At 42.2% G+C, this 19,198-nt stretch overlaps 1 protein-coding gene across 1 annotated transcript in view; it reads left to right on the top strand.

The window, feature by feature from the left end:
- Positions 1-18,679, top strand: part of HTR1F (5-hydroxytryptamine receptor 1F) — a 52,464-nt gene extending 33,785 nt beyond the window's left edge. Inside the window, exon 2 of the mRNA XM_073617009.1 lies at positions 12,171-18,679. Within this exon, the coding sequence (XP_073473110.1) occupies positions 12,211-13,302 (1,092 nt within the window). The 5' untranslated portion in view covers positions 12,171-12,210 and the 3' untranslated portion in view covers positions 13,303-18,679. The remainder of the gene's footprint in view (positions 1-12,170) is intronic.
- The last annotated feature ends 519 nt before the right edge of the window (positions 18,680-19,198 follow it).

The following is a 19,198-nucleotide window of genomic DNA, read 5'->3' as shown; positions in this document are numbered from 1 at the left end:
CACTTCAGATACCTTTAAGCTTCACCCCTGCTCTGCAGGCGTCACCTCCGCTGGTTGGGTCCCTGACTTGATCACCACCTGAAGTTTCCAGATTCTCCACCGTGCCCGTTCAGTGAGAATACTGCTCCGGTACTTGCTTCAGTTACTCACTGTGGTCTCTGGTAAAGGCGATTGGTCCCTTAGTGGCAACAGCTTTCCTCCTACCTCTTACCACTACAGGTTCTCCGGCCAGCAGAACCATCACTTTTGGTTGGACTGCAAGCCACAGTCCCAACTCTACGCTGCCCCTCTTACTTCTAGATAGGCCCTCGCTCAGCCTGGCAGCCTGATGCCCCCGGGATAGGCCGAATCTCTGGCCTAGCAGCCTGGGGCCGATGACACACACCCACCCAGATGGCGGTCTGGGTGGCACACAAGAACCTGGATCACTTGCCCTATATAGGCCCTACCAGCAGGCCAAGGGATTCAACAAAATCCCTGCCCATTGGTTGAGATACCCCATATACCCATAAACTGACCTTGAGTTGTCCTCAATTTATTACCTCCAAGTGTCCGTCCACCCGGTGGTAGAAGAGGAAAGTACAACCAGGCCAAACTTAGGGAGAAGTCAATGGATCCCTAGTAATTAACTACAGTAGGTACTCCTGAGAAGGAATTTGGTGAGGAGCTCCCTGACTAAACCCCAGGGCGCTAAATCCATATTTACCGATAATGTGCTATAAAATTGCAGTCCAGTAACTATTATGGCTATTGTCATTATATGTATTTAATATTAAAGCAATAATTTATAGTGAAGAAATACTATACAATAAATGTAGGACAACATACAATCCTTTAACCTAATCTAACAAAGAAAAGCTGCCTAATACCTACCAGCAGCTCCAGTCTCTCTTCAGCATCTAAGTATATCCATAGCTGTGAAAGCGCAACAATCAGGCAGATCCGGATAATCAAAACTCTGCTTGTATTTCATACTGTTTATTGATTTTTTTCAATAAAGTTGTTACAGATCACAAAACCTGACATGTCGTCTAATATAAGGAATGGTTTAAAACTACACTAATAAAGGCTTCTATATCATGTCTTTGCCTCCTTTTAACAGCCATATCAGATTCCTATGTCCTTTAAGTACAACAAAGCGATATCACATCAGATCCTACAAAACATCAATTACAAGTATCACTAAAGAATGCTAGACTATACAGTATGCTGTAGAAAAGAAGGGGAAAATACAGTTGTTCCTCTTGAGTCTCAGTCCAGTGAAGTATAACGAATAAACAGATCCCAGGTTTACTCAAACTTCTTTTGAATATTTTGAAGAATATGTGTGAGTTTATAATTGATCTTCACCCAGTTTATATTTTATTTGACAAGATCTAAGAGTATTGGAGTTTTTTTCCAACACTTTGTTATAGCAGTGGCTCAGCTTGATCATATCCTCACCCTTTGATGGCGGCTTTATTTCCAGCCATCGCAGCTGTGCTCCGGTGCTTGTGACTGAATAGAGTTTGTATTAGGAATCCCTCATGTTATATTAGTTAATATATCAGTCAGACCTAAATTTAAAGTACAGTTCAGGTCTATCCTAAATGTACACATCTGCTAATTGACTTACAACTCATAAATCTGAAGTCTAGTGATTTTTTTTTTTACAGCACCAGGAGCAGTATTTACAATGAAAAAGGTGTCCTTTGTGCTGGTGTCTGCTGTGTTAGGTCAAAATTTTCATTCCTCTGCCGCCCATGCAGCTGTGGTCTTCCGGTGCTGTGAGAGTTAATATGAGCGTCTGCAACTATAGCAGGCACTAGTCAAAAGTGCTGACTATGTTCCTATTTCTGGCCCCTGCTCCATTCATAGAAGACTTATTGGTTCCCACAATGAGAAGCACTTTACATGGAGGATGGCTGAATGAATGAAAAGTCTACCTCCGGAGAACTGCAACTCAAACTTGTTCCTGTGCTCTTGGCTATTAGAGCACTTCACGTACACACACATCAGATTGAATAAGAAGTCCTCGACTGAAGAGCCTGTCTATCTGGATTTTATACCTTCAGTTCCAGTGGACAAGTTTAGGACTAGTGCTGCTCTTTCTAGTAGAAGGATCAGCATGCCCTGCATACTCTATGTAGCTCTACCCGTTAGAGGGCTGCTGGATTTTGGGTCTCCCTTGTCCTGCACATTCAGGAAGCCCGCATTTTTCTCTCATCCTGAGACAGAAATCAGTCCATGGATTTGGTTTTGATGTTTTTTTGGGGGGAAAAAACCTTGGATAGGGAATAAGGGTCATGGGATGCCCAACATGACTTGAACATGAAATCCTCAACCGTATTCCCTCTGGAAGAGCAACGGTCTTTCTAGAAATGGCAATGCAAATTCCCTTTCTAGGAGCTCTGTGTCCCCTGGTGAAATTTTAGCAAAGTCCCAACTTGGAGGAGCTCTGTGTTCCCTCTCTTGAAAATACCAGCCCACCAAGCTGCTTGGTGAAAAGTCCCAGGACAAGGGATTGAGTTTAGCTTGTTGTCACTGTTCCAGAAAGCTTGCTAGATATTGCATCGGGCAGCCTTCTCCTTTTTAGGCCCTGGGGGTGTAGAAGTACTCACACTGTCCCTGGAAATCCTGTTGCCTTGGAAGAGACTGCTGTTCAGGCCTCTTGCTGTTCAGGTCTTTCCTGGCAAGCCAGGGTGTCTCCTAGAAGAGACTGTGGGGTAGTAGAGATCCCTCTATCCTTCCTTTCTCAGCTGTCTACTAGAAGAGACTGTGGAGTAGTAAAGATCCCTCTGTCCTTCTTCCTTTTTCAGCTGCCAGCCTAGAGGCAGAGCCCCCTCAGCCCCTGGGTCCACTCCCAGGCTACACAACAAAGCTTCCTCACTCTATCTTCCACCCAACTTCCCTGCTGGCCAGGCTCCACAAAATTTATGGGCTAATCCGGCCACCATGCCAAGCCCCCTGCCTAGGGATTGGCCAGATACCCATAAATATGCAGATCAGGACCTCCTGGCCTCCACCCACAAGCTTCCAGAACCAGGGGGAGGTGCCAGAGGCCTGACCTATAGATCCCTCCAGCCTGATCTACAAAAACCCTGACCAATTAACCAGACTTACCCAGTTACTGTGAGTCAGAAAATGTTTTACCTGCAATAGTCTGTACATCAGGGGTGCTACATCTATATCAGGGAAGCCCTGTTTATTAAGTGATGACCTGTAAAACAAAGAACTTATACAAAACATCAGAAAGCTATATAAAACATCTGTTAACAAGCTGGTAAACATTACAAAAAGAAACATTGAAATACTTTTGATCAGAGCCTGTTATAGTTTACGTATAAGTTCCAATGAGTGTGTGTAAATACACATAGCTGAACTCAAGGCAGAATTAAAAGACACAAATGAATGCAAATCTGTTATCATTAATATGTCATTATTGTATTTATTTCAATGCAAATAGTGTTAAAAGAGTAGTATGGACTAAGAAAAAAATAACCATTCATACTTACCTTAGATGGCTGCAGCACCGATCCCAGTTTCAGCTGTCCCCCGCCACCTTTAAGACTGAGAACTGAGCGATCAAACAGCTTTCACTCTTCAGTGAGCAGATAGACGTGATTGTCAATCACCGGCTCTCTGCTCTGCCCCTCCAGTGCTCACTGCAGTGCTGGTCTGCGGAGGGAACGGGAGCAGCTGGGTCAAGCTCTCAGTGGCTCACTGAGAGGCTGAGCCAGCTGCCAGTCCAGGCTTCTGGGCAAATCCCGATCATATGGTCGGGATCTTTTTCAGAGATGGGGCCGGGTCTGTGACATGAGCTTTAGCCAGCTGTCAGGGGAAAACAGGTCACAGGAATGCAAAACAAACTGCACTCCTGTGATCCATAAGAGAAGTACAGCCAAAAAAGCTTTGGCTATACATCTTCTCTAAGTACCTACATTTAAAGGGGTTGTAAACCCTCGTGTTTTTTCACCTTAATGCATCCTATGCATTAAGGTAAAAAAACACCTGGCATTGACCGGCCCCCCAGCCCCCCCGTTTTACTTACCTGAGCCCCTTCTTTCAGTCGGCGGAGACACGGGCACAGCCATTGGCTCCCGCTGCTGTCAATCAAATCCAATGACGCGGGTGTCAGGGGCGGGGCCGAGTCCGGCATTCCTGTCTATGGACGCAAATGCTGGACTCAGGGAGAGCGCTTCTCCAAGGGGGTTATCTGATGTGAGGAGGAGCTCCGAGAGCCACCAGAAGTCGGTGTTCGGGGCCACTCTGTGCAAAACGAGCTGCACAGTGGACGTAAGTATAACATGTTTGTTATTTTTAAAAAAACAAAAAATGAGGTTTTACAACCCCTTTAACTTGGAAATATAATTCTGCGCCAGGGAAGATTTTAACATATAAAAGCAACCTGCACCAAAATCTGTGATAACAAATTTGTGCATAAGTAAAATTAAATAGTAAGGTGCTAAATTAATACAACATGATATAAAATATACCGTACTTAATGTTCATAAAACAAATCCAAGTGCAAGTAAATGCTGTTTTTATCCAATAAAAATAAGCAACCCATCGTCCATTTTTTTTTTTGCTAGTCTCATATCGAAAATTAATAGGTTGCTAAAGTACGCAACAGAATATAATTTCGGAAGTGATGTAATGTATTGTATTTTCAGACAAAAACTGTACTGATTAAACAAAAATCGTACGATCTGGAATCCTACGAGAAAAATGTTTGTGTTTGTCCCTTCAGAAAACAGCTGTATACTAACAATCAGATTATCATACGATTGCTTCGAAAGCAGTATTTTTTGTATGATGTTCTGATCACGTGTACAGGGCTTTAAAAAGATTGTGAAGTCAGAAGGCCCCCTCAGCAGCCACCCTCAGCCCCCTAATACTTACCTGAGCCCATCTCGATCCAGCGATATTTCATAAGAATCTTGGCTGCCTGGGACTCTCCCTCCTCATTGGCTGAGACAGCAGCAGGGTGCCATTGGCTCTGGCTGCTGTCAATTAAAATCTGGTGAGGGACCCGAGAAGAGGAGGATCTGGGCTGTTCTGTGCAAAACCACTGCACAGAGCAGGTAAGTATAACATGTTTGTTATTTTTACATTTTAAAAAAATTAGACTTTAGAATCACTTTAATCAAAGTGCTGCTTTTACTTACATTGTCCAGTAACAGGGTGGGTGGGAGTGGAAAACTGTAATTGAAAGTGAAAGTCCAGTAGAAAAAGATCAGGTCCCCTTCTCCTATTAGTCAGAACTGTTCTGTATAGCAGGGCTTTGTAAATTTCAGAACTGCATGGACAGCAGGAAAAATCCATTTAATATTTAATCACTGTATTTAGCTTCTAAAGCAAAGCAATAAGGTACTTTTATACTAGATCTGAAAACTTCTAAAAGACAGAACTTTCCAAATTACCACAATCTTAAAGCAAATTCGTTTTTTTTAACTTCAAAGAGAAGAATTATAGAAATTGAGATCAAAGGTGAAATTTTCATTTCAAAACATTTGCTGAATCATATACAGAATTTGCATTTGATTTTCTCATCATTATTATATTAATGTCTTCTGATAAAGTTGACACTGGGGAATTTTTATACTCTGCTTAATTTGTTATTCATGTTTGTGTTTGATGATGTGTTCATTTGTATTCAATGCCTCTATTTTTGCTCCATGGAAGGTTATACCATTGGATGGTAATGGGCACTGCTCCCTCGCATGGGTGCCCAACCTGTGGCCCTCCAGCTGTTGTGAAACTACAATCCCCATCATTCCCCTGTCCTTTAGAAGTCATGCTTGTAACTGTCAGCCTTGCAATGACTTATGGAAGTTGTAGCTCTGAAACAGCTGGAGGGCCACAGGTTGAGCACCCATGTTTCAGTAAAATTAGGAATTTTTCGGTGGAGGATTAAATAAGAGAATGGCTCTAACCTAATCCCTTCCGCTCATTTACATTCTCTGTTTAGAAAATATAGGACATCTGTTGCTCTAGACCTCAGCTTTCGTCGGAGTATTAGGTAGTTAGCTTTACACATCTTCACCTGTTGGGATCAAACTGAAGCAGACACGGCACTGTATTTCTCACCATGCAAACAGCTCTTTTTTACACAGCAGCACACGAAGCTTTCTTTGCTCAGAGTGCTTGTACAGATTATTCATGTCTACTTGAAGACAAATAGAGTGAGAAATGTAGAAGTTATGGAAAACAATGGCAATGGTGAAAATACTGCCAAACCACACTTGATTTTAAAAAATATTACTACTATTTTCCTAAATAGTATTGGTATACAATCTTCAGTATTATGGCTCATTCCCATTGTTCTCTTTGGCTATTTTGCCTGACAAGCAGGGCCAAGACTATTTGGTGGGCAGGAGGGGTTGCTGCCCTGGGCCCTGTGGCATCATATGAGGTGGGGGGGGGGGGGGGGGCAACACAAGAAATCAGGAGGAGGTGCTTTGTGCTGGGTGGGGGAATTTGGGGGGCAGCAGAGGGTAAAACTTGCTTTAGGAGGGGAAATTTGGGGGTGTAAACTGGAAAGGTAATTTGATTTGGGGTGATAGAAGTGGTGATATGGTAGAAGGGGAGAGGGCTAGTAGGAGGGGAAATTTGTATGCGGGGGGAGTTGTGCTAGTTGATTGGAGAGTATTTGTGCTAAGAGGGGGGATTAGGGTATTTGTGCTGGGATTTGGAGTGTGGGGGGAGGTACATTTGGAAGGGAAATTTGAGGGGTAGAGGATTTTTTTGGGGGGGGGCGATTTGAGCTGGGAGAGGAGGCAAACATTTGTGCTGGGAGAGGCAATTTCAGCAGGGAGCAGATTTGTCCTGGGAGGAGGAGATATTTATGCTTAGGGGGTAAGCATGCAGATTAGTGCTCAATTTTTTGGGGGGTGTATTTTTGCTACCACATAAAGCTCATACATCTTGGGTGGGGTCACAGTTTGGCGTGTTCGCCCTGGGCTCTAGATGGCTTTGTCCTGACACTGCTGGCAGGTGTCTACCAGACACATTGCAGAGACTGGGTATAAAAGTGCACACTCTGTTGAATATCTCACATTTCGCAGCAGGATGGGAGGAGGCTGTCCAGTATGATGGTCAGCAATTTTTATGCCATGGCTATTTTTTTACACTGGGTTGATTTACTAAAGTAGAATGGGTGCTTTGCAAGTGCAGTTGCACTCTACAAAGGAATTTGCTCCAGAACTTAGTAAATGAGGGGAAGAGTGTTTTTGGGCACTGTGGCAGGTATGCCTGCTAGGAAAAGTCATGGGGGTTAAAGTGTTTGTTACCCAAAAAAAAAAAATGATCCTGTTCCTTTAAAGCATGTTATACAGCACAATGCTTGTGCTGTGTAATTTGGCCCTCTGTATCACCTGAAATACCTGGCTGATATTGCCTGGTTCTGCCCTCCCCCCTGTAAACTGGCCACTGTTTATCATGGCTGCTGAGCCCTGACACCATGGTCAATTTACGTGCCTCCGTCATTCGCAGCTCTCCACCCCCTTCCCTCCTGCTGCTGAAATTACAGTTAAAGTTTCACACTACCCTCTCTTTTTAATAATGTAAGCTGCCCCTGCGTATGTACCTTATAAAAATAACCCCTTGCCGCCGAGCGTACGCATATATGCGGCTTTGGCTTTAGGTGGTTATACCGGGAAGATGCCCGCAGCTGTAGGCATCATCCCAGTACCATTTTTTAGAGCTGGCTATCGGCTATCCAGGGATAACAACTGATGCAGCTAAAAGCCGCTCGGTTGTTATCCCGGAGGAGCGGGAGGGGACATCCCCGCCTTCCACCGCTCTTACCGGGCCTCCTGTCCCACCGGGAGACCCGATCCTCGATCCACCACTTCCGGCGGCTAGAGACAGACTGGCACGAAGCTGGAAATGGCTTAATTCCAGTCTTCTCTCTGTAAACACGGAAGTGATGTCACAACGTCACTTCCTGTTTACTCAGCTGCCAATAGCGCCAGTTTTTGAAAAATATACAGTATTCAGAATCGCCATTTCCAGCAATCTGAATACTTTGAAGTGCAAAGGAGGGATTTGGTGTCTTTTAGACCCCCGATCCCTCCATAAAGAGTACCTGTCACGACCTATTACTGTCACAAGGGATGTTTACATTCCTTATGACAGCAATAAAAGTGATCAAAAATTTAAAAAAAAAAAACCACAATGTAAAAAAATAAAAATAAATGAAATTAAAAAAAAAAATTTAAAGTGCCCCCGTAAGCTCGCACAGCAAAGAAAACGCATACGGAAGTCGCGCCCGCATATGTAAATGGTGTTTACAGTCGCTCCGCTATTGTCAGAGCGAGAGCAATAATTCTAGCACTAGACCTCCTCTGTAACTCTAACCTGGTAACCATTATATTTTTTTAATGTCGCTTATGGAGATTTTTAGGTACCGTAGTTTGTTGCCATTCCGCGAGTGTGCGCAATTTCAAAGCATGACATGTTTGATATCTATTTACTCGGCATAACATCATCTTTCACATTATACAAAAAAATTGGGATAACTTTACTGTTTTATTTTTTTTAAATTCATGAAAATGTCTTCTTCCCCAAAAAGTTGCGTTTAAAAGACCGCTGCACAAATACCGTGTGACATAAAATATTGCAACAATTGCCATTTTATTCTCTATATTCTCTGCTAAAAAAAATATACATAATGTTTGGGGGTTCTAAGTAATTTTCTAGCAGAAATACAGATTTTAACTTGCAAACACCAAATGTCAGAAATAGGCTTAGTTATGAAAGGGATAATGCAGCTATGTGCCTGATTTCCGAGTGCTGCTCGGCACTCACGTGATCGGCCACCTCTCTCTTCCTCTCCTCCTCCTCTCCTGACTGACGTCAGCGGGGGATTCTTGGCCCCGTCCACTGCAGATGTCAGGTTGAGATAGATGACCAGTCACGTGAGCGCCGAGCGGTATATCAGGTATATAGTTGCATTTTTTTTTACAAAGCACGGCTTACATTATTAAACAGAGAGGATGGTATGAATTGAATATAGTGGCTTTAATTTAACCACTTTAATTTAATAAAGGCAAATGAGGGTTGATTTTCCAAAGGCACATAGACTGTGCACTTTGCAAGTGCAGCTGCGCTCAGTTTCCCCAGAGCTTAGTAAATGTGATAAAGCTCTGCTGATTTCCATCATCCAATTATGTGTAAGAAAGAAAATGCTTTTTTTACTTTATTTGCACCTGGTTGGGTATTATTTACAAAGTGAAGCTTTGCCACATTACTAAGGAAAATTAATGCAACTGCACTTACAATGTGCACATTCGATTTGCCTTTATTAAATCAACCCCTCTGTGGTGGATGATCTGCATCCAATCCAGTGTGACTAAATCCTTATAGAATGTAGTGCCTGCTTTAAAGCATCCTTCCCTTTCCAGTTTTAACAAACACAGCAGCCAAACATGGACTGTTTTATGTATAAACTAAAGGTGGCCGCACATTACGAGGTTGATTTACTAAAACTGGAGAGTGAAAAATCTGGTGCAGCTGTGCATGGTAGCCAATCAGGCTCCAGCTTTTTTTTTTGTCACAGCCTAATTGAACAAGCTGATTGGCTACCATGCACAGCTTAAACAGATGTTGCATGTTCCAGTTTTAGAAAATCAACCCCAATGCGAATTTTGTCTGATTGCTGAGTGAAGCACACTGGCTCCAGGAAGTACCAGAGCAGAAGCACCCAAACAAAAATACATTTGGTTGGCTGGTTTCTTCTAGTGCCAGACAGGCACAATATATTGGGTGGCAATTTACTAAAACTGGAGAGTGCAATGCAGCCCTGCAAAGAAACCGATTTGCATCCAGGTTTTTTTGTTAAAGTGGTGTTCCAGCCGAAATTATACTTTTTAAATAAAAATACCCCATAATACACAAGCTTAATGTATTCTAGTAAAGTTAGTCTGTAAACTAAGGTCTGTTTTGTTAGTCAATAGCAGTAGTTTGTTATTTTATAAACTTACAGCAGGCCGTGGCCATCTTAAGTGTGGGCATCTGAAGCCAGACTGTATTTCTTCCTGGATCTCATCCTTGCAGATCTCGCACATGCTCAGTGCAGCACAAGCAGTGTAATAGGTTTCAGGTCAGGTTTCCATAGCAACGGAAGTGTCAGAGGAAGTTGCCGCCCCTTCCCAGAAGGCATTGCAAACAGGAAATGATGCGATGTTCCGCGCCCAGGGAGGAGGAAGTGAAAAATGAATGCAGCAGATATACAGTGGGTGCTGAGAAATTTTTTTTTAAATATCCAATTCGTTTACAGTGCACAGTTTAGTGAGGGATGCTGAAGAGTTGTAAAAGTGGGTGGAACTCCACTTTAAAGCTTAATTGAACAAGATGAAGTTAGAAGCTGATTGGCTAACATGCACAGCTGCACCAGATTTTGCACTTTCCAGTTTTAGTAAATCAATCCCAATGTGAATTTTGGCTGATTGTTGATGAACCGGAAGAAATTCACTACATGAATAGCCCTGGAGCCATCCTCCGGCCCGATATCCTTCAATTGAGAAATCAAAACAGCCAGACGGATAATTGTCAGTTAAACAGCAGCTGCATCCAATGAGATGATGCCAGCTGTCAGAATACATTGACCATAGCAGGAGATTCATCCATCTACGCTATATAGTATGGAGGAATCTGTTCATTTATTTTTTTCAGCCTACAGGGTGAACAAAAAAATCCTGTGTGTGGCTAAATTAATTGGTGCATGATTGGTGAACAAAACTCAAGCTCAAGTCTTCCCCCAAAATTTGGGTTATCATTTCTGTAAGACCCCTTTCACACTGAGCGCCTGTGCTGTTAGCACTAAAGCGCCGCTTCTTTTGCCTCTTCAAGTGGCACTTTTCAGTCGGTAGTGGGGCGGTTTTTCCCCCCAAAAATGGTAAAGAGTCCAGTTTTGCAGCCCTTTGAAAGCGCTGCCCAGGGCGTTTTGGGAGCGCTATTTACAGTGCTCCCAACCCACCCCAATGATGCTGCTTGCAGGACTTTTTTGTAACGTTCCGCAAGCGCACCGCCCCAGTGTGAAAAGATACGCTGCAATGAATGGGAGGCGGTTTTCAGATGCTTTTCAGAGGCTAAAGCTCTGAAAACCGCCTCAGTATGAAAGGGGTCTTAAAGTCTTGTGTTGCTGCTCTCATCATTCATCAGAGTGGTTAAGAATAGGGGTGTTTGTTTAGATGTTAAGGCTACTTTCACACTGTAGCTGTTCCGCGTTAGCAGTAAAGCGTCGCTAGTTTTAGCGGCGCTTTTCAGCTGCTAGCGGGGCGCTTTTACCCCCCGCTAGTGGCCGAAGAAAGGGTTAAAAGCGCCCGTGTTGCGGCGCTTTGGCAGCGCTGTCCATTCATTTCAATGGGCAGGACGTTTTGGGAGCGGTGTATACACCAATCCAAAGATGCTGCTTGCAGGACTTTTCAGAACGTCCCACAAGCGCACCGCCTCAGTGTGAAAAGTCACACTGAAATGAATAGGGAGGCTGTTTTCAGGCATTAGAGGCTATTTCTAGCGGTAAAACGCCTGAAAACCGCCTCAGTGTGAAAACGTTTTTTGGCAAAAAGTCAAAATTTGCAGTTATGAAACATTGCTGTTTGGTTCGTTTAGACTACATGCTTTGGGATATAATGAATGCATTTGAAGCATCTAATGGATTTGAAGTGTATTTCTATATTTACATGCTTTAGGAATAGAAAGGGCCATTTTACCAAAATGCAGCATGATGCAGTCTCAGTTATTTTATCTCACCACAGCAAACTTTTTTCCAGAGGGTCACCTGATATTAAAGATGTTTATAGACAATATTTGCTGATTTTTTTTTTTTTAAATATTTTCCTGGGACTTCGGTAGCACAAATTCCTACAGTGGTTTGTCTCTTCACCCTTCCCACAAAGTGATAAGAAAGTTTTTATTTGCTGACTGTTGGACTCCCAAGTTTTGAGTTTCCTCTACATTATAGAGAAATCCATGTTAGAAAAAAAACATCATCCTACAGCTTGTAATAGCAGTGGCAGTTGAGAGTCCAGTAGTCAGTGAGTAACTGTTTTCATACAGTTTCATATGATTCAGTTCGCCAACAAGAACAGAAAACTGAAGTACCAGCTTTAGGAAAGTTGCCTTTTAAAGTCCCCAGGCAATATTTTGATAATTCTTCATCTAACCATCTGCTTTCTTTTTTTTAGATACCAATTTTGCCCTGTAAACTTGGGGTTTAGAAAGAATATGGATATACTAAACATAACAGAATATAACTGCACTTCTGGACAACTAATAAAAGGGATCACAAGCCAAATTCTTACTTCACTGTCCCTGTCTATCTTGACGATAATGACAACTGCAATCAACTCTCTGGTGATCGCTGCAATAATTGTGACAAGGAAACTCCACCACCCCGCTAACTATCTGATATGTTCCCTTGCTGTAACAGATTTTCTGGTTGCCGTCCTGGTCATGCCTTTCAGTATCATGTACATTGTAAAGGAAACTTGGGTTATGGGTCAAGCTGTTTGTGACATCTGGTTGAGCGTAGACATTACGTGTTGCACATGCTCAATACTTCACCTTGCTGCAATTGCATTGGATCGTTACAGAGCTATCACCGATGCTGTGGCGTATGCCAGAAAACGAACGCCTCAGCATGCTGCCTTTATGATTGCTATAGTATGGATCATTTCTATCTTCATCTCTATGCCAGCCTTGTTCTGGCGGCACCAAAAGCACAACCACGAAGATGAATGCATCATCAAACATGATCACATTGTTTTTACAATTTACTCTACCTTTGGAGCCTTTTATATCCCACTAGTGTTGATACTTATTCTTTACTATAAAATTTACAGAGCGGCAAAATCATTGTATCACAAAAGGAATGTGAGTCGATGTGAGAGAGAACAGAATGGCCAGGTTCTTCTGGAGGCATGTGGGAAAAGTTCTACCTTATGTATACCGGAAAAGTCTTTCTCTGACCACTCGACAGATTTTGATAAGATCCACATCACAATTAGAAATCCTTTAACTGAAATGAAACACGAGAAAGCTTTGAGGAAACAAAGGATATCCAGCAACAGAGAACGCAAAGCTGCCACCACTTTAGGTTTGATCTTGGGGGCATTTGTAATTTGCTGGCTTCCATTCTTCGTTAAGGAGTTTATTGTAAACGTGTGTGATGCATGTTATATATCTGATGACATGTCCAACTTCCTCGCGTGGCTTGGATACCTCAATTCCTTAATCAACCCCCTGATTTATACCATCTTCAATGAAGACTTTAAAAAAGCATTTCAGAAACTAATGCGCTGTAGACATTACCTATGACAGTTTACTTGAATTTTTTTTTTATAATTCATATACTGTACTAAACTTGTGTTATATTTCAGTAAGATGACCTCAGATTAATCTTAAAAAGCCAGTCTTCTGCCAAAAACTGAAAACTAAAGGATAAATGGACGCTAATTGGTTTAGTCATCCATCAGCTTTTAATACATTTCAGGGATCTTGGAAAAAGATTGTTCCCAGCTCGGTCCCTTGTAATGACTTTGCTTGTACCATATTTAGAGTATGTGGTCTTGTTCCTGCAGACTGCAAAAGTCAATTCCGAGCTGCATGTGGCCCGATTGAGTCTTTGACTTAATAAATATTTCCCTGCAAGGAATAACTAATGGTTAGAAAAAAAAAAAACTGGTGGGTGACTAAATCTGCCTGTATCCACCAAACTGAGTTATCAGTCTTGAGTACGCTTCAAGGAGCACTCCAGGGGAAAATAATGTAGAGGGGAAAAGAGGGGTAATTGATTTATCACGACCCCTTTGACTCTGTGATCTGGTATCAAAATTTCTATTTTACACAACTCCTCCTCCAAGTATTCGTGCTTGCTTTTTTTAAATAAGAGATTCTAGAAACTCAGACAGCCCACTGCAGAAGAAATGAACAATGATTATAGATACAAGCCAGAATTGCTAATGCCACAGCCTGGTACAACCATGGGCTTCATAATCTATGTAGGAGTGTATTCTGATGGTTTTATATTTGAGAAGTCTAAAGCTGGTAATAGATGATAAATTGTAAACAACAGAGTGCAGGGGGCAGTAGTAAGTATCACAGAGTGCAGTGGGCAAGAGTAAGTTATGCAGGTCCCAGAGGTCAGTGGTAAGCACCAATTCTCTCCTCCCTCTGTAATATTTCACTCACCAGTCCCCAGATTCAGTGGTGCCCGGCAGAAAGAGTAAAGTCTTTTGAGGTCTCCACTCAGCTGTCTTATATAAAATGCATCAAGAAAGAGCCTAATGCAGACCATACATGTATCGAATTCCGAACAAATTTTCTTTCGAAAATCAGAAATTTTGTGCATTTGTGATCTGATGGCGCCAGCAATGATTTTGAAATTCAATCAACCAAGCCTTTGATTTCACCGCATGTTGCTACAGAAAAGAACATTTGTTGCCAGGAAAGTTCTTTTCTTTCCAGGTCATAGCTCATGCGCGTTTCTTTTTTGATTATATTTCTCGCACAATTCTCCCATCATTGATTAGCAATGTGTTCGTTTTTCAAAAAATTTCCAATATGCCCAATCACTCAAATTCGATGGCAGCATGGAAGTCAGCCATTGCTGCGAAAAATCTTAGTTACAATTTTCGTAAGAAAATTCTTTCAGAATTCAACCCGTGTATGGCCGGCTTAAAACTTCTGCATTCATATTAGCACTCTAATCTGATGTCTGCAAGAAGGAAAGGCATCATGATCTCACCTGTCACATGGCTGTAGTTGATGACTGGAGACAAGTTGCTGATCCCTGCAGTACAGAGAGTAATCGTTGTCACTAGGGATGCACAGATGCCACTTTTTTAGCTACGAGTACAGATTCTTTTTTTTAAGTACGTGCCGATACCAATTACCGATACCTATTACCCGAGTCCCCACTGTGCCCCCCTGTACTCCTGTTTCCCACTGTACTACCTACTGCTGAAGACCTATGTGCGACATGCTGCTATGCTACCTGTTCTTCTACCATTAACTGGGAGGAGGTGGCTTCAGCTGAAGAAGAGCAGCACTGCTGCCTGCTTCCTGCAATAGATCTGACAGTCTGGGAGGGGGTGGAGGATAGTGATATCAGGGCAAGCAGGACTTCCATGCAGGGCATCGGTTGCACCCATCTCGCGGTTCCCTTCCTCATGCCGTACATCCAGCTGCTGACTTCTCTTCGTCCCGGCTCTCTCCTCTCATGCTCGTGCTGCACTGCAGGCTGGAGATGGAATGGAGACCCAGCAGGAGAGTGCTCTGATCCTACAGGATCTAGCAGCAGCTGCCCCTGGTTTGAATCACATTTATCTGTCAGCGGGGAAGCCTGCTGACAGATGAATGTGTCATCAGTTGTTAAGGACTTTGCTGCCCCAACCCTAACATCTGATAATTGCTGCATTCTTTTGTGTACATTTCAGTTGTCAGCGGGAGAATCACGGTGACAGCTGGAAGAACCAAGCCAGTAGGTATCGGTTTTAAGTATCACTGCATTTGCACAAGTACCAAAACTTGTGCAAATGCTTAGTATCAGCACCGATACGGATACCATTATCGGTATATGTGCAACCCTAGTCGTCACCCTAGGAAATAAAGGGGGATTTACTAAAACTGGTGCACACAGAATCCAGTGCAGCCCTGTATAGTAACCAATTAGCTTTTAACTTTAGCTTGTTCAATTAATCTTGGACAATAAAACCTAGAAGCTGATTACTATGCACAGCTTCACTAGATTCTGTGTGCACTATTGGCAGAATCAGTAGGTGAAAAAAAAGACTACAAACTAAATTAATAAAGCCACTAAATTTGTAGACTGGTAAACTACAATTAAAAAAATGTAACACTTCTGACAGCAAGCGCCCAGCACAGAATGCTGCTGTCAGTAATCTTGATCTCTCTCTACACGCCTATTTCTTTATTATAGGATGTACAGCACAGTATGCACAGCATATTCACTTTATTAGGATCAGAGCTAGAAGTGCCACTTATCCTGCTTGCTGCAGGCTGTGCACACAGTTGACCTTTCCATCCAAACACCACACAGACATGAATGAAGATCCCTGAGTGCAGGGAAGGCGTATAATCCTGCCAGGATGTTAACTGCTTTACTGAACACATTTCTTCTCTTTTTAAAAAAAAAAAAAAAAAAAGAGATCCCTTGTAGTTCTTTACACCCCAAGGGAGACGCCAGGCTTGGAGCTGGTGGCACAGTGGGATCAACGTTTAAAGTGCAATAAAACTGTTGCCAACCCCCAATGTAGATTACTTTACTAGACTGTTATGTCTGCATGGAAGTTCCTTCCCGATGATAGCCATACATTATTAATAGTCACTAGTGAAGAGACTGACGCAAGGATACTAGAAATAATTGGGTCAGTATAAGGAGTTGGGTATAGTAAAGGTGTACAGGGTGTACAGGAGTATTTTGCCATCATAGAGAGAATGAAAACAGTATTTCTGCTGTGTACAAATCAGAAATTAGATCTCAGATTAGGAAAAAAGTCACACAAATTTTGATTTTTTGTGATCCTGAATGGCAGAACACTCATCTTACATACCTCCCAACATTTTGAGATGGGAATGAGGGACACCTACTAGCAAACATATGTAAGCAAAGGACACACCTCCTGCCACATCCCCTTAAAGGAGAATTAACCAAAAAAAAGGTTAATTAAATCCACAAGGGTTTTTTTTTTACCACTACTATTCCTTTCTATTGGCTTTTTAAATTTACAAATGCAGCATTTAGAATTTGGATGAAAGGTTTAGCTCTGGGAAACACTTTTTGAAAGCTAAAAAGTGCATTTTATATACAACTTTATAGATCAGACCAAAATGATGGACAAATGAGGGGGGTGGAAGGACAGAGGGACATTTCTCGAAATCAGGGACAGTTGGGAGCTATGATCTTATTTGAAACTGATTGCAAACCTATCCCTCCCTCTGTCAGAGGCTCTTTACCTAGATCAGAGATGCGGTGTGTCAGACTGACACACCACACCACCGTTTGCCCTGCTGCACGCCCCCGTGGGCGCACGTGGTTAAGTGCAAAATGGTGCATTTTTGGTTCAATAGGCTTTGCCGCCCAACAACAAAGTGGCCAATAAAAAAAGCATAAAAACTGAAAACACATCAAAAAAGCACTGCAGAAATGGATCAAAAGCAAACTGCATAGTTGTGAACCGAGCTTAAAATATGCTGTACCTAAAGCCAAAACAGTTTTTTTTTTTTTTTTATCTTGGATGGAGTAGGGAAAGACTCCTATAGACACAACGGGTTTGATTTATTAAACTGGAGAGTGCAAAATCTGGTGCAGTTCTGTATGGTAGCCAATCAGCTTCTAACTTCAGCTTGTTCAGTTAAGCTTTGACAGAAAAACCTGGAAGCTGATTTGTTTCTATGCAGAGCTGCACCGGATTTTGTACTCTCCAGTTTTAGTAAATCACCTCCCAACATGCAACAAGTAAGATGAAAGCTCTCCAAAATAAGGTCATGCCCTCTTAGACAGCAGTCCTGTTGTAGTGACAGTTTTTTTGGACCTCCCATGACTTTTAGTTCTGGTGATAGCAGTCACCAAGACAAATAAAGAGGGTGAATCTCCCCGGCAGAGACCAGAAAGCAAGAAAAATTTTCCCATTCCATCCAAAACTTAAACAAAAATGCCTTTATATTGTTGACAGTCACCTAATTTTCAACACATTGCTGTGTTGCATATGAGACATTTGTCAACAAATGTTTATTTTCAATTTATAGTTTCATTAAAATTCCACCTTTGCAGTTTAGACCTTTACTGCTAATTTTTATTATCTACATAATTCCTTTCACTGGAGTTCTCCTTAAGGCTATTCTATTTCGAAATAAAGCATTGTTGGGCTATATTATTTTCTTTATGATTTATGCATTAATTGACCTTTATGCTGCTTTGTGTCCACTTTAAGATGTTATTAACCGAAAATATTCATAAATTGATATAGAAACATTCATTTTAGATCTGATTAAGATATTATTATTAATTATATTTTCAATGTAACTTTTTACACTATTGATATTAGTGGTTTTGCACTCTTAGCAATAGTGTCAATACTTTACATTTAGAGTGACCTGTTGAATCACAAGATTGCTATATTTCTTATAGACTCCAGTGCCAAAATATTCTCTCCATAGTTTCTTGTTGTGACCTATTGCTGAAACAAAATGTTAAACCCAGGAGATTTTGTCAGAGAATTGAGTACAACACGTCCAGGACAGTTCAGTGGTCTGACTCTCCTAGTTCTGTCCCACTAACCCTTGCTGCAGCATTGAGCAGATACAAAAATGAAAAAGAATTAAAAACACAAAGAGGCATTTTTTATTACTGTATATGCAGCCTGACTGAGGGTTTAATTGTACTTTAAAGCCCAACTCTGAGCAAATGAAAAATATAAAAATAGTCCTTTTCGAAGTGTTAAAAAAAGCAGCTCTGCAATACTCACCTCCTCTCTCCCAGTAATTGCTTTTCCACCACCAGAGTTTTTTGGGTTCAGTGACACCCAGCATCGTCAAGACTGGGCTCATTAAGTGAGTACTGTATTTATTGGTGTATAACATGCACTTTTTCACCCTGAAAATTGGGTACAAATAGCGTGTGCGTGTTATACGCCAATACTTCAATTTTAGCTGCCTCGGAGGGGACAGGGAGGGGGGCGGAACGAGCGCCGTCAGATTACATACAGTGAGAATCTCCTGTTTACTTGGCGGCCTCTGTAATAGGAAGTCTCGTCTCCTGGGCCACCATTGGACCACTGTTCTGTCTATCATAGGAGCTCCTCACTGTATGTAATCTGTCGGCGCTCGTCCCACCCCCCTCCCTGTCCCCTCTAGGCTGCAGATGGGCATCGATTAGGCTGCACTGATGGCAATGGTGAGGCTACTGCATTGAAGGCAATGGTGAGGCTGCTGCACTGATGGCAATGGTGAGGCTGCTGCATTAATGGCAATGGTGACACTGCTGCATTGATACAATGGTGAGGCTGCTGCATTGATGGCAATGGTGAGGCTGCATTGATGTGGACTGATGAGGCTGCATTCATGACACTTGTGAGGCTGCAGATGGGCATTGATCAGGCTGCATTGACGGCAATGGTGAGGCTGCAGATGAGCACTGACCCTTATTTTGCTTCAAAGTTCCTTATTTAAAATGTAAGTTTCTTTCCTGAAA

Source organism: Aquarana catesbeiana, linkage group LG02 (genome assembly GCF_042186555.1).
Source record: "Aquarana catesbeiana isolate 2022-GZ linkage group LG02, ASM4218655v1, whole genome shotgun sequence".
Lineage (NCBI taxonomy): Eukaryota > Metazoa > Chordata > Amphibia > Anura > Ranidae > Aquarana > Aquarana catesbeiana.
This window is presented reverse-complemented; position numbering and strand designations above follow the sequence as displayed.